Source organism: Neolamprologus brichardi, chromosome 1 (genome assembly GCF_056152115.1).
Source record: "Neolamprologus brichardi isolate AB-2024 chromosome 1, ASM5615211v1, whole genome shotgun sequence".
Classification (NCBI taxonomy): Eukaryota; Metazoa; Chordata; class Actinopteri; order Cichliformes; family Cichlidae; genus Neolamprologus; species Neolamprologus brichardi.
In genome coordinates this window covers 39,259,423-39,287,322 of record NC_142104.1, presented here as the reverse complement: position 1 = coordinate 39,287,322, position 27,900 = coordinate 39,259,423, and the positions used below count along the sequence as shown (strand labels likewise).

The following is a 27,900-nucleotide window of genomic DNA, read 5'->3' as shown; positions in this document are numbered from 1 at the left end:
CACACACGCACACACACACACACGCACACACACACACACAATGCAAGGACAGCAAAGACTATTTCAAAGTCAGTTATAAATGTCACCTGCAAAAACCAGTGACCCAAAGATGCGACTTAGGAAGCAAAGGGGTTTGGTAGTCTTTAAAACAGCAAACACACAAAACTGAACGTTCTGCACACAAATATGGTCTGATACAGGGACACACCCCATGAGCACATGAGGTCAACCTACTCAAAGTGCTCCCAATGGAAAAAAGGAGATGGACTGAGAGCAACTCCGAGTCTTCACACTGTCACACGAAAAAATGTGAGCCTAGGGGAAGAGCAAAAAACTAACTTCAAGCTCTGTTAGCGCTTCAGAAATCACTGAAGCGCTAAAAACCCTTACTCACTAGACTCATGAAAAATTGAAGGAAGAAATCCTTGCAGAAAACTGCACACATGGATTTTCCATGATACGGTGCATTCACTATCTCGGGACAAATTGCTGTGGCAGCAAATTTAATGTGGGTGTGGGAGAATTTTCATTAAAAATAGAGAATGTGTAAAAAGGCTCTACAGCTTGGATCATAAGGAACTAATTTAAATGACACAAGAATACGTGGGCGGGATAACATGAAAGCTTAAATCATATCTGTATGGCTGGAGGGTTTTCTAAGAGCATTGAGACAAAGCTGTTTCCAATTATGACTCAAAATAATTTGGTTACATTATGAGTATCATGTAGTAGATTTGGGCCATATTTCAGTCACAGGGTATGCAGAGGTATTTAGAGATCTGGTTGCTACGATTTTGAGCACCATCATTACATTGATGGATCTCAATTAGACTGGTATGGAGTTGTTGTATTGAGAGCATGTATTGTAGTGCAGCAGTAGCTACTGATGTATCATTCAAGTGAGCGCAGAGAGCTGTTAAAATACAACTCTAAACAGTAAACATATTCTACTTTAACAATACATTGTGAAATTTTTCACTAAAGAAGCTAAAACGTCCAATTTGGATATGCCCCTAGAATTTCCTGATCAGTTTAAATTAAAACTTGTACCATCAACTAGTCAAAAAGTAAAAACTATCCAGAGTGCGGCTAATGTTGGCAGTGCTAGCATCAACAGCCTTCTTTCTTTGGAAAGACAGGAAAGTGAACATGATGTTGCACAATAAGCTGTAATACCATTTAGAATAGCTACAGAGCCAAATGTTATCTACTGCAGGTTTTTTTAATCCTATTTCTGATGACAGTGAAGGCAGCAAAGGTTAATTGTCTGTCTGCTAATTCCTCAAATCCATTGCTACAATGACTTCTATCTAAGCTTTTAGGGGTTCTGTTCATTTGCTGGTTGTTTTTTTGTGGGGTTTTTTTACACACCATTATCACACACCATGAACCCTGTTGAAATATCAGGAAGTAATAAGAGTATGAAAAAGTAAAGACCACCCAAGCTTACCATACACCATGCACAATTCCTCTATCTGGAAACAAAATGTTTCAGGATAGGTGAGAATAAAAATAGACTTACCTTGCCTCCTTTATCTGCACCCCGCTCTGAATTGTAAAGCTGTTCACAAGTGGAGGCAGAAAGGAAGAGAGAAAGGGAAACTCAAGAAGGTTTGGTTGAAGACAAGTGAAGTGACACAGAGAAGAGGGAAATCTGCTAACACTACTGTAAGTGGAACACAGTGGGGGTCCACTGAGAAAAGAAATGCCAGAAAAGAAAAGGGCTTTTTTTCCCCCTCTACTGCATCAAAATGAATATGTATGCATGTGATATAGCATTCTCTTGTATAAAATAAAAAAGCTCACTTTATCCACACAGTCGTCAAAGAAGGCCAGGCTGGCGTCTTTGTCGCTGACAAAGGAGCACTCTTCGATAAAGCGGATGAACATCTGGGTCTTCGTCATTAGGGAGTAGAACTTCTGGTGTGAGCGGTCGCGGCTCTTCAAGAACCCTGAGGGGAGAAACATAGATGAGTTATTAAACATGGTAGTAACCTTACTTTGCTGAGATCTAACATGTCAGTGTAATAACTGAAAGATGATTTGAGATTACAGTGGGTTTACCTTTATAGAAGATCTCACTCTAACTTCTGAAAAATGGTGAGCAGTCACAAGAATAATTTAAAGACTTCTTCAAAAGGTGTGTGAGTGTGTGGTTAAAGAACCCATTATTCTAGAACAAGCTGTATGTATACTGCATCCATTTGTCTTGGTTTGGATAATGCAAGCCACAATGTTGTTAGTGTAATGGCCAATACGGGATGTGCAACAACGTGGTGAAAAACTTCCATAATAGATGCTGAAAGCTTCTAATAAGTCACTGAGTAATAAGCCACTGCTGTTATGAGACTCAGAATAGGATGGATGGTTTCTGGCTCACAGCACGGATGTGGAAGCCAAACACTTCCTGCAGTAGATAAATATTTTAATCATGACACCGGCCACTTGCAATTTGGGCCTGTTCAGGTCAGTTTCAGGGTAGCCTCACGATACCATTCTCTATGTCCTTCACTACATTTTAAAACATTGGCCTTAAAAATTAGTTAACTTACTGATTACTTTATAAAAACAACAACAAAATCTTTAATGCATTTCAAACTTTTGCTTTTTTGCTTTGTGCTGTCACCGAAATGCACTTTGGATCTGACAATCTGAGGGCCAAATAATTATGTTTATTTAGTTCACATTTCTTCCAGTGACCTTAAAAATTCAATCCAGTTATTTTTGACCTGAGTCATGACTTCAAAACAACAACAGGGTAGACCCAAAAAAGTTGATTCTTTTCATCTGGACATAGCATTTTCAGTTGGAGAAATGTTTCATCATTCACCTGAGTGACTTTTTCATACACATACATTTGCATAATGACTGAAACTAGCACCACTGGTGAACAGTGGGCTGTGAGGTCAGTTGTCATGACCATTGATCAACAACCACTGACCACTGATCAGTTTTGAAGGGATTTCCTAACCTGGATGATTAAACAAAGATTAAGAAAACAATAGGTAGTATCGTCAAAATAAGAAAAAAAATTTCTATGAAATACAGTGCCACATATTAAATGTCTAAATGCCCCTTGTCTGTACTAGAAAAACTTCCAACCAGTAAGTACGCTGAAATAAAATAAACAAGCAGCCTACAAGGCTTTAGTGCTCTCTGGTTCAGGATTACATTAGGCCCGTAGAGAACAAAAGGAGGTTGAAATGTCTCAAAAGCAGCAGGAAAAGAGCAAGGATTAAAGTTCATTAATGCTCATCAGAGAAAGACAAATATTTTAGAACACCTCTAAAACAGAGTGCCATCAGCACACTGAGCTTGGTGATACCATTTTAAAGAAAATGGATTGACTAGCAGGTGGTGCTTGTATATGTGTTCATCTGTTATTTAGAAAATAACCTGAACTGAAGTAAAAGTTTTGTTTTTTTAATTTACCATCTGCTTTGCAAATTTGAAAAATCAGAGTAAAAAGGAACACAGCTGCAGCGTGTGTGTAAAAATGTCATAGACACAGATGTTGATTCATTTCATCATATTAACATACTTAGTAATATTTTATTGTTGTGGATATTAAGTAAAAAGTGGTCAGGAGTTCAAATGTGATGTACAAGCTGTTACATATTTCTTTGAGTTATTATGTAATATACTGCAGCTTTTCCTGTTTGCTATATCACATATTTCAGACAGGACGCAGCCTTGGCTCCAGCTATTCTCCAGTGGAGCAGGCTTATCACCCCAACTCACTTCAACTGTGATGCAAAGCAGCTTTCATGGGCTCAGACCCACAGGCAGGATGACAACCCTCTGGAGCTCAGAAGCTGCAGTGTTAACTGGCTAACCTTCAGTTTGCAAGCAGCCTCGACCCTTCAACCCGAGCATCTCCTCAAAGCCTAGCCTTCCTGCCCAAACAGCTTCTCTGTGTATTTACTCGGAGGTGGAAATGGACACTTACGAAAGCTCATGTATTAAACAACGCCATCTGTGCTTGAGGCAGACCAGCTGTCGAGAAGAAGGTGCGACAGATGATGTGGTCTTAGCTTAAATATTCAGAACGTCATTAGCACTAATCATGCATTGTGACTGTACAACTAGGACTGGATAATGATGAAAAAGTAGAGCAAAGTTAACTTTTGATGGTGGCTGACATTCTGCGCACCACATTGGATGTTAACAGCCTCAGCTCTGTTGGTCAATTGTCAAGTCAGTTCCTTAGAGCTCTTAGTTCTAAGAAGGCTCTTCTTGGTTGGTCTAGATTCTCAAATTAAAATGACTCAGTAAGTCTCCACTAACTCATTAAATATCCTTGAGATTAGCCCATAGCCATGCTAATAAAATCAATGGGGAAGGCATTGAGAAATACACAATAAATCTTCTTCCCCACACCCTCCAAAAATATCTGACAAAATTAATAGAGCTAATCTGTCAGGATATGTCACACAATTTTCTGACTTTTTCCAGAAAGAAACTAAAATAATAGTATCAGCATTATTTTCTCCAAGAGCTCAGGCTGGCTTCTGTTTCAAATCGTCAACATTATGGACGTCAGCGGTCAGGAGACAGGTAACACAACAAGTGTATAAATCCTTCTGTAAAATGTGGTTAGTGCACTATTGTCAGAGTGATTGGCCTACAATGTGTAACACGCAACAAACTTCTACTAGTTCCAATTAGGGAATCTGGGTGGAAAAGTCTAATTAGATTCTTTATTACTCCACATATTACTAACAAATTTCAGCGGCATCAGCAACAATATTGGAGACAGTGTGGTCACTTATAGACCAATCACTCTCATATCTTCTGGACATGTACACAATTGACACCATTATGGGACAGTATATTCAAGTTAATGGATGACATCATGGCTTATGCCACCCCTAAGGAACCCAAGACCTTCCTACTGGGTCTGCTACCCAGAGATTTGATACCAAAAAAGGACAGATACATTTTTAAAATTCTGTTGACTGCAACTAGAAAGGCCATAACAAGGAATTGGATTAGCAGAGCAAGTGCTAGAGATTATAGAAGAAATACACTTGATCGAGAGACTGACTTTCTTTCTACGACTCAAAGGACATCTTTTTCCACAACATTGGACTAAATGGCACAACTACAAGCAAAGGCTTGAAGACTGTTATTTAATCCAGTCTATACCTCTTTATTTGTAAGATTCTTGAATAGTGTCCCAATTTGTTCCATTTATATTTTTGATATATTTTTGTTACGTTTTTGTTGCTATGGAAAATTGAAAATAGAAAGTTTTAAAAAATGTGGTGAGTGCAGAAAAGTACCATAAGGTTCAGGCTATGTTAAAGAATGAAGGTGGTCATACCAAATATTGACTTCCAAGCTGATTAGAATTAAAGAAACTCTGTTTTGCCCAGTTCTGTACCTCTGAGACTTTTCATGTTTCTGTGTGAGGAATATGAAGAGGCCAGTGGGGTGAGGACACCAGCTAATTCATTCAGTCCGTTTCCTCTGCACATGGAGAGCTGTCGAGAGTTCAAGCTACATGTGGACACTGACATTATTCCTAATACCTTGCAAGTCAAAGAGTGAGCTAGCGTCTGTGGCTTTCTCTGAAGGCGCTTGAGTGATGGGGCGCAAGAAGGAGCGGTAGCCTTTCAGAATTGCTGCCATGAAGCGCAGAAAAGCTTCCTGGATCTCTAGCTCCAGTGTGTGGAGACTCTTCCCACAGCTCAACTCTGACGAATCGCTCATGCTCAGCTCCAGCAGCCCATCTGGTCGGTACTGACCTGAAGCAGGAGGAAAATACATTTTAGCAGCTGACGGCACATATCAGGATCTTTAGGCTAATGTCAACATAAAGGGTAAATCACTACTTTCAGCTGAGCCAGCTGCATTATTTGCATTTTGATGAAGTGGTTCTGATCTAAGTGCATGTGTTGAAAGGTTTGTGCACAGCTGCAGTATTCCAGTAAGTAATCCTACTGTGAATGAGGATTAGTATTACATAATTACATTTTTTTAATCCTTAGTCGATATCCTTATTTAGAGACTTCCAACAGGGTTAAATGTCTCAGCTACAACCTCTGGCATGCATATCAATATTCAGCACTTGTGGTAGTTACTGGCTAGATTTTCAACTTCACTGAATTAGAAAATTAAATTATTCAGATTCCTACAGCTCAAGAAGCAGCAGGTTTCATGTTCACTCAGTGGGTATGCTTCCTCAAACGCGCAAAAAGTTGATAACAATACAGTGAGCCCCACATCAGAGCAGACGGATAATTAGGAGATTATGCTTTGATGGGATTATTGCTGGCTTTCAGATTTGAATGGAGAGCTGGACAAAAGAAAGTGAATGGAGAGCAAATTGTAAAGGCAACACAATCAGTGACTACAGATGATAAAAATAGAAGAGCGTGCAATGTGGAGACCTTAGTTAGACCCTAATTATCACTGAAAGTGATCTTTACCATAAATACATCCAGAAATTAACTAAATAAACACCAACACTGGATGCAGTTTTACAATAATTTGCCCCACCGCTTCAGCACTCACCATCAACAAGCTGCTGGTAGAGATTATTCAGCACATTCATTAGGTTTTTACAAGCTTTCTTTGGCAGAATCTTCCATGTGAGGGCTCGCTTATCTTCATGGCTAGAAAAGCAGAAACATACACTGAGGCCAACATCAACATGAGCAGTGGTTAGGCCAAGAGGGATTTCAGACCACCCCAACGTTGTCTGGCTGGTAATAAGGCCAAAAATGATGCGAAACATTACTGACCTTACCTGGCACGCTAGAAAATTGCATTCTCGTCATATTAAAACAAGTCTGACACTACAAAAATAACCATTTCCACCCAATCTCTGGCCTGATGTCTAAAGTTAGAACTCATGAGCCAGCAGCTATGCTGTCTGAAAAATAGAGGGACCAAAGGATGTTGAGCTTATAGCTTAGAAGGTGCTGTATGGATCGCTGTATAGAACAATGAACACGGTGAAGATTAAGCTCAGCAAAATTCACTTTCTTACCTAAATACCTACAGCTGTGGGAAGGTTTTAAGGATTGTGCTTACTGGAAGATGGTGTTTGTGTCCAGGTCCACGCAACTGACATCCGGAGGGGGATCATAAAGATCAAAGTAGCGAGAGTCCACGCCTACAATGAACGGACAGGGGGCACTCAACACATCAGCCAACGCCAGAGGGCACAGAGGAATATACGGGCAGGGCCAGTGGAACGGAAAAATCATCTGAGGAGGGTGAAAAAGAGCACAAGAGCAGAAAAATCAGACAGACCTCCTTCAATGAATTTCCAGATAACACAGGACTGAGCTATAGTGTACGTGGTCAGATTCACAGTATAGCTGAGCCGTGTATAGGATTAAAACAAAACGTGAACACCATCTGCAGTGTTAAGAAAATGTTTGTGACCCCCCCACCCCCTCCCTTCTCTATCTCCTTTGACCTCCTCGTCCAGGTGTAACAACAGAATTACGGTGGATACAAGACATTCCACATTTCGTTTGGATTAAGCTCCAGACTTTGGCTTCATCATTCTAAAGCATTATGTTTAACTGTTCTTTGGTACTTGTATGCTTTGGATCATTGGCTCTCCCCATTACCCACAGATGTCCTGAAAATTTCATTTGTGTGCTGGTATAATTCTTAATTTTTTCTTAATTTTTTCCATCAGTGATGACAAGTATTTCTATGACACCACCACAATGTTTCACAGATGGAAAAAGGCTCCTATCCAGGAATGCTGATTATTCCTTTCTCCAAACATAATGCTTCTCATTTGAAATAAAAACAATCTATTCTCCATCCACAAAAACACTGGTTTAACAGCTTGCTGGCTTGTCCTGACTTGTCCATGTTCTAAAGAGAAGTTGTGTTCTCCTTGCATCCCTTTACTTCAAATTGCTGTTGTTTAGTATTATCTCGTTGGGGGAAACACGGAGTTAACTTCTGTGAAAGAGCCCTTTAGGTCCTGGGAAGTTACCCGGAGTTCTTTCATAGTTATTCGGACTTTAACATGACATTTTCCTTGAGTGATTTCTGTTGGTTGACCCCTCCTGTGGAAAGTAAGTATAGGTGGTTCTATGTCATGTTTAGCATCACAAACGTTTAACCTCAAGGTCAGGCTTGGATAAATGCACACTCTTAAAAGTAGGACATCCACTCACACCTGCTTGTCATCCTATTGACTGAAAACACCTCTATCTAATTTCACCTTCAAATTTACTGCTCATCTTAGCAGTTCACTTTTCCTGTCACGGAAAAGTCAGTGGCCAACTATATATTTCTATGACTGGATTTGAAGGTTTTCTTTTTTACCTACAACAATGTTTTATTGTATTTATAGAGATATATAGAAAGGGGTTCACAAACCTTTTCTTGTAATTGTAAATGCTGCCATTCATTTAAATTAAGTATAAAACAAGAAGGCAGTGAAACTAAGAGGAGATAGAGCACTCTATGACAGCTGAATGGAGTTACTTACAGACACGAGAGCCTCAGTAACACTGGTCAGTACGGCCGGTCGTAGTGAATGGATCAGGATCTTATGTTCAGTGACAGCAAACACCAGCAAGGTGACAGCGTTCTCTGGCCCAAGGTTGTGGAGCAGTGTGGAAAATCGACCACCACTAAATAAATAAATATATAAATGATTTTCTTTTAAATTGTTTCTTTTAAAATCTATTGTATATATTTTTTGAAAGAAAGGCTTTAGGTTTCTCAAACAACTCTAATATTTATAATATAAGGCGAGTTCAGACCTGATTATATAAACTTGGCACAGAAAGTAAGGGAAATTTGGATTTGGTGGATTATTTCTTTGTTGTAACAACAATTCTTGGAAAAAAATGTGGTACCTGGACAAACTTCAAATGTTGATTTTTAAGTAACCTAAGGTAAATACAACTGCAATAAAAATGTTCAAAAGTTAAAGTAATACTCAGCCATGGAAAATTAAGGTAACTGATACCAATAGTACACCTTCAACTAGAACAGGGAAGGCCATTAAAGATGTTGAAGTGCTTCTAATGTTCAAAATATTAAAATGACCATTTGAGTAGAACCATGAAAGTCAAAACATGATCTGGAAGAACAGAAAAAAAAATTCAGATATGGCATTTCTGCTCATCAGAAAAACAAAAACACCCATATCACTGCAATGGTGGTGCATCATGCAACTGTGACGCTTTGATACACAAATGCAGTCTTGCAGTCCAAATATGAAGTGTGCTCAAAAGGAACAGTACCTGCAACCTCATTACAAATGTCTAAAGTCTGCAAAGTAACATCTGGATCAGCCAAAGTCATTTTGAAAACAAGTGCAGTGGACAGATGAAGGTCACACAGAGCTGTCTGGCAAATATCACCATGATTTGTAGAAATAAAGTGAAGCAGCGCCTAATTTAACAAAAACTTTAGATTGGAAACATATTTTCGTTTGGAGCTGGTGGGGATTCAGGGGCAAAGGAAAATCTGCATGAATAGACAAAAACAGGTACAAACTAACAAACTCTACCCAAAAGAAAGTAAGAGCATTGGCTATGAACCCACATTTTTTCTATAAATATTTGTGTGGTCTCAGAATTTTACAATCTCAGTTTAAACTGAGACATTTTACTATTGCATGAAAAAGATTTAATTTTTCATGCAGTTTTATTTAATTTGATGGGACCAACATGCCTCAAAAACTTTGAGACACAGACAATAAAAGGCTGTAAATTTAAGTGGTCATTAAAAAACAGCTGTGAGAACATTTTGCACCTAATGAGTGTCACTGGCAACAGGCCAGGAACACGACTGTATGAAAACAAGAGGATCTCAGGCAGCACTGTGGGCATAACAGGGCATGACATGTTTCTGTCATGGAAATCACTGCATGGACTCAAGAACACTTCCAGAAGTCATTGTGCCATCCGCAAATACAGGTTAAAGCTCTATCATGCAAAGAAGAAGCTCTATGTGAAGATGATCCAGGAACACAGCTTTCTTCTCTGGACCATTTAAAAAGTAATGAGGCAAAGTGTAAAACTGTTCTGGGGTCATATTATATCAGTGTGTTCAGTTTGAAAGCCTGCATCTCTGATGACATAGAGGTGCATTAGTACCTCTAGAACTGACACTTGCACATGTGGAAAGTTGCCATCAATGCTGAGAGGTATTTACAGGTAGCAGCTTTTTCAGGGAAGCCCTTGAATATTTTAGCAAGACGGTGCTACTGCATCTATTACATCAGCATAACTTACATGCAGTCCAGACCTTTCACCATTTAAAAAAAGCTGGAAGCAAAAATCCTGTATCAGACAAAAATGGGATGCTACACAGCAGTAAATATGACCTTGTTGCAAATTTTTGGGACATGCTGGTGCAATTTTTTTCTTACAAACTGTACATTTTGTCAGTTCAAAAATTTGATATGTTTTCTAACTGACGTTTTACACATATTTCTTTAGATCTGACACCAAAACTAACATTTAGCACAAAGAAACTTTGAGCACAGCTGCTCTTACCTGAGCGGTAATGGAGAAGAGACCGGCTGGCTCAGCATCAGGCTGTCATGAGGGGAAAGCTAAAGAAAAGCTGGAAAATGAGATAAAACCAACCACGCAAAAAAAGTCTGCACTGAATCATTTAAATGTTCATCCATAATGAAGGACCAAAAGCGGTGCACCCCTGCGGGTGAACTAACACCTTCAGAAATCAACTCATTCTTCAGCAATATGCAGGTTAAACATTCTAGCCTGCATTAAATGCAATAAGCATCACAAAGAACCATTTCACTCTTGCAGTTAAAACATACCTGCACAAGGATGCGAGGCCTCTGAGAGGAAGGGAAGGGAACTTTGTGCATGAAGTGGGAGATGTGCCTGGAATGAAGAAAAATGAGTGGAACATAAGGCCAAATATGCCAGCAGTAGGCAGCAGAATAATCCATCTGTTCAACCAGTAATGAGCAGGAGTGAAATACACAAAGCATGACTCTTCTGTTACACATTACCTTACCAGCAGAATTACAAGTATGCATCTGACCAAACACAATTTCTGTTCCCTTTTTTCTTCCTCCATGTGAGAAAAAAAATTAATTTTCTCTTTTTCAACTCTAACATCAGGAAAAACAGGTCCAGGTTCAGACACAATTAAAACTAAACTAATGACATATCTCAGCGTGACACCATGTAGCAAACTGCCAAAGAAAAGAGTTATATTTCCACAACTCAATCATTGTAGTCGCTAGAACACTAAATAATAACATGTTCAGCAACCACAGCATACAATTTTTAAATGAAGAGAGAAAACACGAGTACCCACTTCTCAATGGGCAGGGCATGAGGGCCTGAGATGGAGTAGCGATAGAGGAATGTGAGGAACTTGCGGAAAGCGTCGAAGAAGGGCCAGTGAGAGAGCAGGCAGATACACTTGTTGGTGTAGACTGAACGCGGGCTGCCGTTTGCGGTGCTGCTGGTGCCAGCGGCCATACAGCTGGAGGGAGAGGGTTTGTGTGGGTCGGGGATTAGGAGACCCAGCTGGGAGAGCTGCTGATCGGTCAGGCACTCCTGTGGGTAGGGCTCATAGAACTGAATGGCAGCACCGTAAACCTGGTAGAGGAGAAATAAAAACACAGAAAACCAGAAACAGTCTAAATACTTATATACCTCTGTGATGTGATAATGCCACAGTCAGACATTTTTCTTGGTTTAGATTTGCTTTTGAAAAGGATGCAAAAAAAGATTTTTGTAAATAATAATTGATCTGCCAGTGTTTCTGTGACTGGTTAATAAACTAAAAGAAAAAAAAAATCATGCCATTTGCAATTTTACATTCCCAACTTCACATCTTAAAATTACTTGCTTTATCTATCCGACAGCCTAAACTCAAAGATTTCATTTACGCAATTCAGTCAGTGCTCATTGCAAATGTTGCAAATGAAAATCAACTAAAACGGCAGCCCGCGTTTAGGGGTGGCTGTAGCTCAGGAGGTAGAGCAGGTCACCTACTGATCGGAAGGTTGGAGGTTCGATCCCAGGCTCCTCCAGTCTGCATGCCAAGTATCCTTGGGCAAGATACTAACCCCCAGTTGCTCTCCGATGCGTCCATCGGAGTATGAATGTGTGTGAATGTAGTTAGAAAAAGCACTAAGTATAGATAAAGTGTTTGTGAGAATGGGTGTGACTGGGTGAATGTGGCATGTTGTATAGAGCGCTTTGAGTACTCCGGGAGAAGTAGAAAAGCGCTATATAAGAATCAGTCCATTTACCATCAACCTATCAAAATAGTTCCCAACCACTTTATGCTAATCAGCCAATTAGTTCTGATAAGCCAATCATTTTCTTTAGTATCTCCTTCTCTTTCACTCACACACGCAGACATACTGGCAAAACCTCAAAAAGTTGATTCTCAGCACACTGGCATACCAGCTTAGCATGTGAGATAGTGAAATTAAAATGTTCTTACATTAAAAATTTTCCTAACATAATAATAATAATAAAAAAAACCCCATTTGAACAGTAATGTCAACAGTTAAATTAGCCCACATCTTGTGCATCCTGTGAGTTGGCTGAGGCAACACCGCACAGGTCACTGATGAAACATACAGCATGGGAATTGAGTTAAGCAGCAGTAAAAACCTATTGCAGTGCTTTGCCTCGAGGTTTCTTAGCATAATGTAAACTGTAATGGATTTTCCGCAGTTTATTTCTTTTTAGGACATCCAGTACCAAAATGAATGAATGCTGGCTCCTGCCCACCAGATTCTACAGCCTTTTCAGGACGCAACGACAATCTAAAATGTCCTCGCTGTCCAGAAACTTTCCAACTCTCAGGGTCTAACATGGTTGTAACTGTGACAGAGGTAAAGCACACCACACACACACACCTGACCTGAACTAATAACATTAATAATACAAAAGAGTGGTCACTTCACTTTATTGTTATTGATATTTATATTTAAAAGTACAATACTGTAATTTTCTGCTGCTCATTCCTGTGCAATATCCCATCTGCCCTCCCGTCATATTTCTTTTCAAGATTTTCTTATTTAATCACTAGTGTACATATATTTATATTTATAGATACATATATATTTAGTCATCTTTTCTCTTTTACCATGTCTCTCTAATATTTTGCTCCTTACTATTTTTCTATTTTTTTATTATTTAATTTAATTTTATTATATTTTATTATATTTTCTCCTACTGTATCATGCTGCTGAGTGACTGCTGCTCGTCAAACACATTTCATTGCAATGTTGACCCTGTGCTAACTTGCATATGACAAATAAAACTGAAAACTGAAAACTGAGTGGACAGGTTCTGTAGGGTCCTCTGAAGCATCAGCAGGCACAGAAACAGTCTGTGTGTAGCTGTTTAACTTTTACTGATCATTGAAATGCCAACAGTGGTTCAAACAAACAGCAGTTAGCTGAGCTTTATAAATCTCCTCTGCTTCCTGGAAATATGAGACCTTCCCACTTCATACACAGATCAAAGCTAACGGGCTTATCTGCTGTGTTGCCTGTTTGGGTCCGTTTTTCACATTTTCCTCTGAAAGGAACTCAGGCCTTTGTTTGCCAATGAGTGGGTGTGTTTGCTTCTATGTATACACTGTGGTCAAAAATTAAGCCTTTTTATTAAAAAGCACTGTGTTTCCATTCTATGAATGAATTTCCTTCTTCCACCACAAAGTTTACGGTTTCATCCAGAAACAGGAAGCCAACTAGAAATAAAACTGGAGGTTTGACACCTTTTAACTGACGATAAAGTTACAAAAAAAGTAGCAGAGACTGTGGTTATGGCAATAAATATAGAATATTTAACTTAGGCGTGATTGCTCAGTTATCAATGGAGTCTGCAGGCTGCCAGAGTCCAGCTGGGTCTTCCTCTGACCTTGGCTAGTAAATGACAAGGCAGCAAACACACTGTCCTCACCAAATATCCCCCTTAGAGTCAACCTTCCAAACACACACACGCACACACACAGAAACTTGACTCAGCAGCAGCAGACCGAGAAGGGTTTGGCACTGCCAGCTGCTGCTGACCTCTAACTGACCTTGTTCAGCAGAGCAAACGATTAAACAGTGGAAGGCTTTGGATGTTATTTGTTTTCAATTGTGATTGTTTTACCACATAATTCACTAATATGTGTCAATATGACACTAACCACAACTGGACGCCATTCCAAACCCAGAGATCAGCACAGCAGGCCAAAGCTTGTGTTTAGATTTGGAAACCAAGGATGTGCCTGTTTGAAACTGGAATTGTGCTCCTCTGCTGATGTGTCAGTGAACCTCTGCCGGGTTTGTTTGCATAAATTTACCCTTTCTTCTTTAATAAAGAATTCAAGACAGAAAAAAGCAAAGTTGGGCAACCATAAAAAGATGGGTTGTTGAGAAAAATGAGTTTCCTTTGGACTCCACAGTCCAAAAACATGCACGTTTTAGGATAACTGGTGACTGTAACTTGGCTGTCTGTCTCTATGTCTTAGCACCTGTAACCTCATCTATGGGGAATACTCTCCAATATAAGACTGCTGCAGCCCATTTTGAAATCTGAAAAGCCCCTCCAGTCAACCCAGGCCTTTAACTCTGATCATCACACAAGTCTATTGATTTCTTGATTACTAAGGTCTATCTTGGAAATTAAAACTGTCCCTCTTTTTGAAGTGTGCTAAGTATTTGGATATTTTACTAACTCCTCAACATATCAAACTGTACATATTGATGGATCAAAGTAAGTTTATATTACCCGCGTGAACAATGTTTACACCGCACAACACTATATTTTAGCCTTTATATAACTGGAATTGAAGGTAATAATGCCTCTGAAAGTGTGATATGATTTATGATGGGAAAATGCATGACTGGGATACTAAATATATCGGGTTACTGTTTTGATGTGCATATGTGTGAGAGAGCGACTCATTAAGAGAAACAGAGTCTGCATTGTTGTGCCCTGAGAAGCAAAAAAAATTAGCTCCATAAAAAGACTACAAAAGGAACAACCTTGCCCTTACAGTAGTGTTCAGGCATTTACTCTTCTAGTGAGCTGGTAGATTCTTTTTTTTTTTTTTTTTTTTTTTTGGGGGGGGGGGGGCTGTTTTATTGTTGTGTTTTAATTCAAAGTTGCTGCCTTAAAATACAAAGCACATATGAGTTTATAAGGTTTTGGCAACATGCCTGACCTATTTTTACTTCTGGCATGCAGCACAATGTGGTTTTCTCTTGCCCTACTACAGTGTATGACTCTGCGGTCGTGTCAGCTGTACAGATGGCAGTTGAAGTCTGTTGATGAGGTCTAACAGTCAGTGGGATGCTCTCAGATCCAATGCTGTTGCCAGAGAAGCTTGTAAGTCATCTGGATGAGTGAGAAATAAAGTAGTGTGGCCAAATATCCATTCATTCATCTCACCTTTTCTCCAGAGGCTCCGGTGAGCACAAAGGTGGAAAAAACAGGGAGGGAGTATTTGGTGTTAGCTGGCCAGCACTCAATTGTGGCCCCCATGGGAAGGCAGAAGAGAGGAACAGACTCTGGCAGAGGGAATGACTCATAGTCCTCCTCTGGATATCTGCTGAATAAACCTAACAGAAGGAAAAAAAGAAACAAAAAAACCCCCAAACAAACAACTGAGAACTCAATTTAGAGAGCAGCTGAGGGCAACAGCCCACTATGAATAACAATTACAAGCTAATGTGGATGCAAAATTGCCTTTCTAATAAGCTTAAAAGCAAACAAGTGCAATGTACTATAATCACAAAGATAATGTACAACTTTATCGAGGCAATGTGTCACTAGAAACGCCTGGCTTTGTAATAAGCAAACAGTCCTACACAATCGCGCATTCAGACAATTAGTTACTGTCAGTGGACACAAATGAAGAACAATGAAGTACTAATTTTACTTTGGCACTTACTTAACTCTGAGCTGCATCCAGCTTGATAAAGGATGATATGAACTAAGCGGTTACACAAAGAGCTTTACGATTTAAAGTTATGCCTTATTAACAAATAAAATATAGCCCTTTAGCTGTGGCTGATGAGAATGCTGAAATAAACAGCAAATGTGCCACAGGAGCCAAATAATTTCTTGAAAATGGTTAATAAGCTCGGTTACACTGTAAAGTTTCACTGAATTATACAGGCAATCATTTTTTCTGTTAGTCTAATATATATATTAGATTACAAAACTTTAACACTAAACGCACTAAAAGGAGGAGGGCCTTAGCAGTTCCCTGTGCTAAATACCCTACTACATTAGACACTCTGACTAATGTCCTGCTCCACAGCTATAAGTGCTCCTTCACATGTCATTTCTACATGAAAACCAAACATCCACCGCAGAACAAACTTATCTTTGCTCACATATGGATTAAACCTGAAGCTTGTTGCTTGGTGGATTTCCTTCCTGGTTTGAAATGTTGAAAATAAGCATCATTTCTGTGAGCTGACTCATCCAAAACATTAGATAATATCGCTTCACAGTCTGCTGCATATTCACAACACAACAAAACGTCAGCAAGTCTGAGACTCAGCCAAACCCGGCGACTCTGAGCCAATAGTGTTATCAGAAAATCTTATGTCAGTGTTTTTGAAACGGGGAAGACACACAGTATTTAATGTGGCATAATCACCACCTTACATGTAAATATATGCTAACCATTAACTCCCTAGCAGGGAATAATGTTGGCATGCAGAGGCTTATCACTTCACTTCAATTCTGAGGCATCAACATGTTTAAACAAGCCGAATTGCAAGCATTACTGTAGCAGAGTGCCCTCCTGCAGCCAGTGCACTCTGCAGAATACGCTTGTCTCGACATCACTACAACAACACACAGTTACAGCAAATATAGAAACAACCGATATGCAATAAACAGTTAGGACATCGACAATTTGTTATTCATAAAAGAGTGGGTAACTTTCTAAATGCATTGCAAAATCCACTCTGACTAGTCAAATTTTTTTCACCCACAATGCAAATAATTTGGCAGAAGAGAAAGTTACCTACAGACAACATACCATTTGATTTCTTAGAGGTTCACATCAGTATTTGGATCTGTGTGCACTGACAGTTATCAGATTAAAAAGGCTTACCTGCTTTGTACGCTATTGTGTTGGTTTTGGCCACAGACTTCTTGTAACACAGGTAGACTGAGGATCCCCACTGAAAACAAGAGCAGAAAACAGGTCATACTGTTATCCTCTGGGTCATCTTAGGCCCAATCAGGATCAAAACGCATCAAAATCTCATCTGGGCCCTCATTCCACTTAATACTTTTCAGAACTGCAATTCTTTCAACTAACTAACAACAAGCCCTATTTAAGTGTTTTTATTGTGCAGCGCAGTATCAGCCTAGGATCTGTTCTCCGTACGTGGATAGCCATAAAGTCAAACTTACTCCCATCATGTTTATTAAATGTAAACAAGATTAAATAATGGACCTAAACGGCAGAAGTGGCAGCCAACCGTGGCTGCAGCATTCCTGAGGGAGGACCCTGTTGTGAATAGTGCACTGATAATACTAAACATTTTCAGAGGAGACATACTGTATTGTCTCCACCAGCAATGTTTTGACCCTTTAGACTCTTTACGTTTAGAGAGTTACTGCTTTAGTCAGGAGAAGATAGAGCAGATACACTAAGTATTGAATATGACACCAATATTCAAAGTAAATATATTTCTAAAGGTGCTACTGACATGAATTTCTCACCAGATGTTGGTAACGACCCATTTAATCTACACATGCAAAAAATCATAGTCATAGATCTCCATATATTAAGTCACATGTAATAACTAAAGAAATCTTTAGATTTATTTGCATAGATTTCTATTTATTTCCTAAAACGAATGGTCTTACTTTCCTGAAACCTTCAAAACGACTTTTGCTTGCAACAGCTTTTGTCCAGATTAGAGGTGGGGAAGATAAAGCCGAAGCAAAATCTGAATAAAGAACATCATAAACTGTTGACCCTTACATTTAGGAGATCTGGGTGTTCTGTTACTCTGTGGGGGTCATTTCGTTTGTATGGTCTAGTTAATTTGTGTGCCTTTAATTTATGGGCTATAAACAGTGCTATCTGAACTCCAGGGGGGCACACCAATAAAACCACTGCACCTATAATGACCTATATAAGATAAGTTGCTATGCCTCGAAAGAACTAAGTGCAATTTCAGCACATCTATGTTCTTCCACTTCCACGCAGTCTACAAAGTTAGATAGTTAAAAATCTAACTTCAGTGTGGTATGGTAGGACATGGTTAATGTCTCTGAATCAATAGAGTCCACAATGGACACATCTCTGGCTTTGATTACATTAACAGCTTAGTAGGACACTAATGGCTTGCAACACAATACTTCCTGGTGCAAAAATAAAGCTAAAAGAAAATCCATTAGGCCCTCATTCTGTGCAATATTCAGACTCTCCAAAACCATCCAGGGGCTAGTTCTGTCCAGCAGGCTGGGTATTTCACACCTCTGCCTTAGAGGTTTGGAAATTAGTTCTGAGTGATCACATCACTGGTCTTTATCACAACACTTACGGGAGATTTTCCACTTGTGTGTCACTGTGTTAGATATTGTGCTCCATCACCATCATGAGAACACCAAAGACAGTAATATCTCACTCTGACTCGGTTTCCCAGACAAGTGTCATTTGGAACAATGTAGAACTGTGTGTAAAATAAGTGGTAGAGCAGGTCATCTACTGATTGGAAGGTTGGTGGTTCGATTCCTGGCTTCCCCTAGTCTGCATGTCAAATATCCTTGGGCAATATACTAACCCCAAATTGCTCTCCAATGCATCCATCGGAGTATGAGTGTGTGTGAATGTTAGTTAGAAAACACCTACAAAAATTTGCTGGTGTGAATGGGTGAATGCACAAGTTGTGTAAAGCGCTTTGAGTGCTCAGAAGAGTAGAAAAGCGCTATATAAGAACCAGTCCATTTACCATTTAATAGCAGCTGATAACATCTGCCTGCCGATAAATCCGTCATGCTCTACGTACTACGTACCATAAGTAAAGAATATCATCATTCATTGTTTTTCTTTAACTAAGGTCATTCTTGGGTAAATCCTAAAGGAATTAAATAAATAAAGTGCAATGCAAATTTTTTTGTACTTTTGGGCATTTTGTATCAGTTATACTCCAATTCATTTAAAAGATCAAATATATTACATTTCTATACTTTTTAAATAAATATAAATATAAAATAAATAAATGTGAATATATAAGTCAAGCCAGACTCTTGTGAAACCATTAGCATGTGAAGAGAGGCAATGATGCATCATATACACAAACATGAAAATTTGTCCCTGTGAGAAAAAGCTGGATTCTGACACATAGTAGACACATAACTTAAGTAGAAGTATAAACACTTGTGTTAAAATACTATGGTAAAAGAGTACTGATTTGAAATTCTAGTAAATAATGTAATGAAAGTACAGCTCTAGTACTCAAAGTATAAGAGTAAAAAGTAGCTCTTTGAACGACATTTCTGCCAACGATTTTTATGTAAAATGGACTGAACTTCATGTCATATTAAAATAATAATATTTAAAAAAATATTGGTAAATGTGAATGCAAACTGTATTTCCACTTAAATTCTAATTCTAATGAATGTGCTTAGCTTTAACATCTTTTATGCAGTACAAAAGCAGAGAAAATTGGAATTTAAAAAAAGCTCTGGGTGACTTTGCCTCCAGATCTAAACAGAATAAGGTGTACAGTGAGGGATGAGGGAAGCAGGTGGGGGAACCCTTAACCCTTAGTGGTGGAGTGTGTGGAAAAGAATCACTTAGAAGTAACTCACAATAATTTGAGCACAAGCAGATTTTATGTCCAGGTTGTGATCAGCTGCACTATGCTGCTAGTCTTTGTGGATTTATCCAACTGAGTTCAACAAAATATAAGCAGATGTTACATGAGTTCATGTCACCCACCCTACATGGATACCTGCTAATACTTGTTGAGCTTTTAGTTAAAATGCATTTGAAAGTATCTGCCACGCAAAAAAATGTTACTTCTTTTGTGCTCACTCCTGTAGCATTAGCTGGATGGTAAAGTACAGTGACTATGACTTGCGGACATCTGCACCAAAAGTATGTTTCCAGATTTTTCCCTTCAACAAATGTTACATATAATAGTAACATATAGTATAGTACAACAAATGATGCATAAATTGGTTCATCTCTACCTGTGTGACAAGCACCATAATACACCAATAGGATTGTCTTCTAAGGTTTTTATTCCCTCCGTTTAGGCAAAAATTGGTTTGGTGATTAGTGATGGGAAATAATACCCACACACACAAAATGTCTTGAACCTAAGGTAGGAAGGCTTTTTGAAAACTAAGGAGTAGAAAGAAGAGATATTTGTGTTTAAAAGTGAGGGAGTATAAGTACAAACACTGTCAAAAAAAACCAAACGCTCAAGTAGATACAGATACCTAAAAATTCTATGTAAGAATCTTATTGTGGTGGAGGTGTGGTCCCTGGCTCGGCTGCAGGGGAGGAGTGGTGCAGTGAGCTCAACGGGGCGGTGCTGGGGAGGCAGGTGAGAACACAGCTGGTGGCGTTTGGTCTGATGACAGTTTCTTCCCCTTTTTAGTGAGACGGGAGAGGAGCGGAGGGGAGCTTTGGAACAGCTGAGGCCTGAGCGGACCAGACTGTGAACTGTCACAATAACCAAACCCATAAATAAACGTGACATCTCGCTATACCGATCTGTGTGTGTGTGAAGTGTATTTTACACTTATTAAGGTACAGCACCAAACTTTTTGTACTTTATTACTTCCTACCTCTGCTTCTGACAACTAAAACTAAGGATGCTTCCAAAGTTTAATAAAAATATTTAACAGAACATCACATTCTGCTTCAGGCACTAAAAGTCTATAGATTAATGAACTAGGAAATTTCAGGACACATGCAGCCACATACAGCACCTTGAAGGGGACTGCCTATTCTAAGAAATGCCAAATGTAGATCTCGCTGACACTGCAATAAGTTTTACAGTCTGTTTGTTTGTGTGTGTGTGTGTGTGTGTGTGTGTGTGTGTGTGTGTGTGTGTGTGTGTGTGTGTGTGTGTGTGTGTGTGTGTGTGTGTGTGTGTGTGTGTGTGTGTGTGTGGTTGCATTGGTGGGTGAGAGAGAGAAGCAGAACAACATAAAAAGAATATGACAGGAAAGTGAACAGAGCACAAATACTGGGTGTGGAGAAACTGAAATGCAGAAGCAGACAACATCTAGCTCAAGGGGCTTCACTATATGAAAAAAAATAAACTATATTAAGAAAACACACGCACACACAGCATTGAAAAAACCTTCATGAGGCATTTTATGATGGTTCTCCATAATTAGATGTACTAGCCAATTGGAGCACCTTACATGAAGGCAGAGAATTCTCTTCAAAATACTGAAATACACATTTAACTAGAAAAAAAACAATAAACAGATGAGATGGCTTTCACTCCACAACATGTGTCAGCACAATAAAAAGAAAAAACACAGAAGTTTGACTTGAACAGAATGACTTAAATTTTTTTATCACATGACAGTATGAGAAAAAAAAGCTCAGAACCATCTTGTATTGCTGACAAGTTTCACACCAAAGCTTTAAGAGACTTAAAATGAGACAGCAGAGTGAAATTGAGGATTCAAGACTTATGACTAAATGTCTTAGCATTTCAGGTCACGGCCTGACAGCACGAGCAACCATCTGCTGAATTCAAAATGTCATAGAGTACCTTCAGAAAGGGAAAAAAATCCACATTCAGTTGTTAAGAACTGTTTTTTTTTTTTTTTATTACAAGTTATTCTGTTTTGAAGAATGTGACATTATTGGGTTCACCCAGTTGCTCTCGACCTGCACCTATCATCTAATTTTCCTGTTTTTAAAAATCCAACAATACCATCAACATTTGCATTGGCATATTTAAACTAAAATGGCTCATTCCCATTCAAATATTTGGTTTATACTTTTAACTTGTGTTTGCTTCCAGTTTACACTTTCTGTATCTTACCCTCTTTATGCTGATGTCATTCGTTCTGTTAGGTCTTTAAAACTAATCTTCCTCCTCAATAGCTGAGGTCTGTTGTTCTGAGTGTGTGTTGCTATTTTTATTTGTGTGCAACTTGTACATAAAATTCAAAATGTTTGTTACACTTTAGTATTTGTGTCTTTAGCACAAAAATGAAATACGCTACACCTCAAGAAGATTTCCTTCATATATAAATACAGTGGGGCAAAAAAGTATTTAGTCAGCCACCGATTGTGCAAGTTCCCCCACTTAAAATGATGACAGAGGTCAGTAATTTGCACCAGAGGTACACTTCAACTGTGAGAGACAGAATGTGAAAAAAAAAATCCATGAATTCACATGGTAGGATTTGTAAAGAATTTATTCGTAAATCAGGGTGGAAAAAAGTATTTGGTCAATAACAAAAATACAACTCAATACTTTGTAACATAACCTTTGTTGGCAATAACAGAGGTCAAACGTTTACTATAGGTCTTTACCAGGTTTGCACACACAGTAGCTGGTATTTTGGCCCATTCCTCCACGCAGATCTTCTCAAGAGCAGTGATGTTTTGGGGCTGTCGCCGAGCAACACGGACTTTCAACTCCCGCCACAGATTTTCTATGGGGTTGAGGTCTGGAGACTTGCTAGGCCACTCCAGGACTTTCAAATGCTTCTTACGGAGCCACTCCTTTGTTGCCCGGGCGGTGTGTTTTGGATCATTGTCATGTTGGAAGACCCAGCCTCGTTTCATCTTCAAAGTTCTCACTGATGGAAGGAGGTTTTGGCTCAAAATCTCACGATACTTGGCCCCATTCATTCTGTCCTTAACACGGATCAGTCGTCCTGTCCCCTTGGCAGAAAAACAGCCCCATAGCATGATGTTTCCACCCCCATGCTTCACAGTAGGTATGGTGTTCTTGGGATGCAACTCAGTATTCTTCTTCCTCCAAACACGACGAGTTGAGTTTATACCAAAAAGTTCTACTTTGGTTTCATCTGACCACATGACATTCTCCCAATCCTCTGCTGTATCATCCATGTGCTCTCTGGCAAACTTCAGACGGGCCTGGACATGCACAGGCTTCAGCAGCGGAACACGTCTGGCACTGCGGGATTTGATTCCCTGCCGTTGTAGTGTGTTACTGATGGTGACCTTTGTTACTTTGGTCCCAGCTCTCTGCAGGTCATTCACCAGGTCCCCCCGTGTGGTTCTGGGATCTTTGCTCACCGTTCTCATGATCATTTTGACCCCACGGGATGAGATCTTGCGTGGAGCCCCAGATCGAGGGAGATTATCAGTGGTCTTGTATGTCTTCCATTTTCTGATGATTGCTCCCACAGTTGATTTTTTCACACCAAGCTGCTTGCCTATTGTAGATTCACTCTTCCCAGTCTGGTGCAGGTCTACAATTCTTTTCCTGGTGTCCTTCAAAAGCTCTTTGGTCTTGGCCATGGCGGAGTTTGGAGTCTGACTGGTTGAGGCTGTGGACAGGTGTCTTTTATACAGATGATGAGGTCAAACAGGTGCCATTCATACAGGTAACGAGTGGGGGACAGACAAGCTTCTTACAGAAGACGTTACAGGTCTGTGGGAGCCAGGGATTTTCCTTGTTTGAGGTGACCAAATACTTATTTTCCACCCTGATTTACGAATAAATTCTTTACAAATCCTACCATGTGAATTCATGGATTTTTTTTTCACATTCTGTCTCTCACAGTTGAAGTGTACCTCTGGTGCAAATTACTGACCTCTGTCATCATTTTAAGTGGGGGAACTTGCACAATCGGTGGCTGACTAAATACTTTTTTGCCCCACTGTAAATGGCCTGTAATGAGTGCGCTGGATAAACCTGTTGCTTTAACCAACTGGCTTCTTTACTCTAAATAACTAAAGAAATCAGTGATGTTAGGGCTGGGCGATATGGCCTAAAATTCATATCGCGATATAATTTGAAGCATGTGCGGTAACGATATATATCGCGATATATTCTTTTCTTCTGTATAACGTATTTTCCACACTATATGGCACACTTAAAATCCTTTTAATTTTCTCAAAAAACGAGAGTGTGCCTTATGTATGAATTCTGGTTGTGCTTACTGACCTCGAACCGATTTTGGCGTGCAGAAATCTGTTAAAAAATGTTTTAGTACAACTTTGATAAGCCGCACTGCTTGATGGATTGCCAGAGCATTATGGCTGCTGTAGTGAGGAGCTTCACGGAGTAATCTGGGTCCAAAACTCCATCCATTCAGGTCCCAAAGTCAAAGGCTAAGGGTTAAAAACGGTCTAAATTATTTCATCTTTAATTAAATCATCAGCGTTGCTGCTTTATCGGGTGTAACAATTAAGTTTTACATCCATGCATCCATGAAAACAGAATTTATTACATTTAACAGGAAGTTAGCTCGCTAGTTTCCACCTAAACATTTCATACCATGTTCTGACTGAGAGATTTTTGAAACTAATTAAAACGTACAGCTCTGCTACCACTTCCAACATAAATGAAGACAGAAAACTAAACAGCAGTGGCGTTTGTAGGGTTACTGAAGTTGGACTACCTGGTATATAATGTTGTGCTACGTGATTGCTAGCGACACAGCTATGTTAGCATAACATTAGCACAGTGAAGCCGGAGGATGAACGCCAACTTTTTTTCCACTAGATAAAAGTTAACGTGAGGGATTCTGGTGGTCAGGGACAAATGCAATCGCATAGCAGGATGCTATACATGGGCCAAACTTCAGTCAGGAGAACAACTGAGATTATTACGCACAATACGAGGTTAGTTATTAATATACTGCAACAACATGGGAATAAAGCAGCTGCGAGAGAATTCAACATTAATGAATCAGTCTTACAGAAGTGGAGGAAGGGCAGTTTTTGGCTTTCCCCATATTTCAAAAGTGCTTCATCTCTTTGCTATGACTGTCGCCCAGCATAATTTGCAGATGATAATGGTTGTAGCCACTGCGATGCTTTCGACCAAAACAGACGCAGCTTGATGACATCATCAACATGTGCTATCGCAATAGAGCGGTATAGTCAAAATCTCTATTGTTGGCCAAATTTATATCGTTTATATCGTATATCGTTTATATCACCCACCCCTGAGTGATGTATTCCTCTATTCCTCACCAGTTTCTCCCTTACCATGCTGCTGTTGAGATTCTTCTCCACCTTGCAGAAAGTGTGTGGTGGGGTCTCCCCTTTGCTCGGGATGATGATGCAGACGTCTGTGACGGCCAAGGCGGCGTGCGGCTGGCTCTCGGGAGCCCGGCGGTAGGTGATGTAGATGCGTTGGGAGGAATTACCACTGATGTTGGCTGGGCGACCAGAAGGTGTGGTTTGGATAAGGTGGCAGCCCTGCTTCAGACGCTCCTTCCACTCATACAGCACACTACAGGAGGAAGCACAGCAATGTGGTCAACCACATAAACTGCCACATCGGGGTGTAGTTATTAGTGTGATTGCCATGCACAACTGATTGCTGGGCTACTCAGCTGGAGCAAGTCCTACGCTAGTGCAGAATTCAGTGGCTTGCACAATGAAATTGATTAGTCTGCTCCAAAGCAGCATTTGATGGAATTCATGAAAAACAAATAGACATTTATAAGCATTCAAAGTGGCAAATTCAAGCTCAGAACCACCTCCATTACTTTGGCCACAATAACGCATGTTGCAAAGGAGGAAAAAGTCTGGACACTATCTGGCTCCAATTTAATAATGGAATTCTTGCCAGCCACAGTCTTGTTGAGCAGACATCCTGACACTGTATTTAGAAGCAGCACAAATTTAGCACCAGTGTTTATTCCAATGCAACCCTGTCTATTTACTGATTCCTTCTAATGTGCGAACTCTGCTTTCAGCTGGAACACTTTGACTTAAATGCACATTTGGTAATGAAAAGATATCAAATCAGTATTCGGTTTTTCTGCTTTTAATTGAAAATTTTATTTTTTAAGCAGAATTTTAACTCCTATTCGCTTGTACTTATCAGCTGAATTTGCCTTTGACTGACTTTGAGATTTGTGATAGTCTTCACACATGTATATACACACAGCTTACAGTATACTGACACATATATTGAGCCTGTACTGCACAAGAGGACCCTTGTACAAACCACTTAGCGGACAAGTACTGAGAGATACGCAACAGTGGCAGTAATTTTAAACACTCCTCTTGGTATTTCCATTATGCACTTATCCTCCATTACTGTTTCAAGTGAACTCAACAGGCATTTTGTGGCACTGTCTGAAAGCTGGAAAGAGAAGAGAATGTAAAGTAGTCGACCAAGAGATTTTTATAGTTTCTTTCTTTTTGGTTCCTGCATGGATTGCTGTGGTAGCAAAGTGACCGACTTTGCTCTGCACGTCTTTCTGTGCTGTTCATACGTGTATATTGACATCAGTCAATACAAATATATGTAATACACTCTTAAAAATGGCTCAATAAAATATGTATTTATAAAACAAATATTCCCAGGGTAGGGTTACCTGGGCCCTGCCCTGGAGCCAGACCTGTGGAGGGTGCCCAAGGGTGAGCGCTTGATGGTCGGACCTTATGCCATAGGGCAGAGTCTGGCGCAGCCTTAAGAAGGGGCGTGTAGGGACATTCTAACTGTATCATCAAATCTGCAGCTGTGTGTTCTGGACACTGAGGTAAAGAGAGAGGCTGAGTTGCCACCAGGTGGTGAGTTGGATCAGGTGGTGAGGCAGCATGCTAGACAGACCTGCATGTCAAAACATATAATTAGGATGCTGCGCTGGGACCGCCTGAGAGAGGCCCCGGTCCACAAGATCTTCAACTCCCACCTCTGGCAGAGCTTTGACAGCCTTCCAAGGGAGACTGGGCACATTGAGTCCAAAAGGACCATGTTCAGTACCTCAGCAGTCGCAAGGTGGTCAGTGCCTGTTGTGGTGATAAAACGCAAACCAGATTCTAGATACCGCAGGTGAAGGGAGCCATCAGACTGAGGGAGTCCTATCGAGCTTGGTTAGCATGTGGGACTTCAGAGACAGCCTATAGATACCGACAGGCCAGGTGGAACACAGCTCAGGCAGTGGCTGAAGCAGAAAGGAGGGATGAGTTCGGAGAGACCATGGAAAAAGACTTTTGGACTGCCTTGAAGAGCTTCTAGGAAAACCGTCAGGCGACGGTAGATGTTGTAAGGCTGTCTTGGTTGACACGTCTCTACAATGTTTCATGGAGAGCAGGGGCAGTACCTTTGGATTGGTAGACCAGGGCAGTGGTTCCCATCTTCAAGAAGGGGGACTGGTGGGTGTGCTCCAACTATAGGGAGATCACTGCAGCTGCAGTGAAGTGGATACTGTACTGGTCCATCATGGTGAAGAGAGAAATGAGCATAAAAACAAAGCTCTCGATTTGCCAGTCAATCTAAGTCCCTACCCTCTCCTACGGTCACAAGCTTTGGGTGGTGACCGAAAGGAGTAGATACAAGTGGTGGAAATGAGCTTTCCCCAAAGGGTGGCAGGCCTCTCTCTTAGACATAGGGTGGGGAGTACGTCCATCCAAGAGGGGCTCAGAGTACAGCTGCTACTCCTCCCCGTCAAAAGGAGCCAGTGGAAGCTATTCAGGCTTCTAACAAGGATGCCTCCTGGGTGAGGTGTTGTGGGCATGTCCCACTGGGAGGAGGACCCAGGACACACTGGAGAGATTATATCTCTCAGCTGGCCTGGGAGTGCTTTGGTATTCCCCTGGACAAGCTGGAGGAGGTAGTTGGGGAGAGGGAGGTCTGGGCTTCTCTGCTTAGGCAACTGCCCCAATGACCCAGCCCTGGATAAGCAGAAGAAAATGGATGGAACGATGAAGCTCCGTATGTTCCCTTTTTAATCCTCATTATAGACCTTTTTCAGGGCACACATTTTGAGCACTGTTTAAAGTACTGTT

General features: G+C 40.2%; 1 protein-coding gene across 6 annotated transcripts in view; it reads right to left on the bottom strand.

Annotated features, from left to right (window-relative positions):
- LOC102790254 (C-myc promoter-binding protein-like) overlaps positions 1-27,900 on the bottom strand; it is an 85,987-nt gene that overhangs the window by 35,184 nt on the left and 22,903 nt on the right. For 3 of the 6 annotated variants that reach the window (XM_087841819.1, XM_087841824.1, XM_087841831.1), the window contains exons 3-14: positions 25,144-25,390; positions 17,068-17,137; positions 15,387-15,556; positions 11,293-11,579; positions 10,784-10,850; positions 10,494-10,552; positions 8,471-8,615; positions 7,042-7,217; positions 6,520-6,620; positions 5,535-5,750; positions 1,807-1,952; positions 1,523-1,561 (exon numbers count right to left, since the gene is read on the bottom strand). In XM_087841819.1, coding sequence (XP_087697945.1) covers positions 1,523-1,561; positions 1,807-1,952; positions 5,535-5,750; positions 6,520-6,620; positions 7,042-7,217; positions 8,471-8,615; positions 10,494-10,552; positions 10,784-10,850; positions 11,293-11,579; positions 15,387-15,556; positions 17,068-17,137; positions 25,144-25,390 — 1,723 coding nt within the window. The remainder of the gene's footprint in view (positions 1-1,522; positions 1,562-1,806; positions 1,953-5,534; positions 5,751-6,519; positions 6,621-7,041; positions 7,218-8,470; positions 8,616-10,493; positions 10,553-10,783; positions 10,851-11,292; positions 11,580-15,386; positions 15,557-17,067; positions 17,138-25,143; positions 25,391-27,900) is intronic. The other 3 variants (XM_087841821.1, XM_087841826.1, XM_087841832.1) reach the window with 1 other exon arrangement.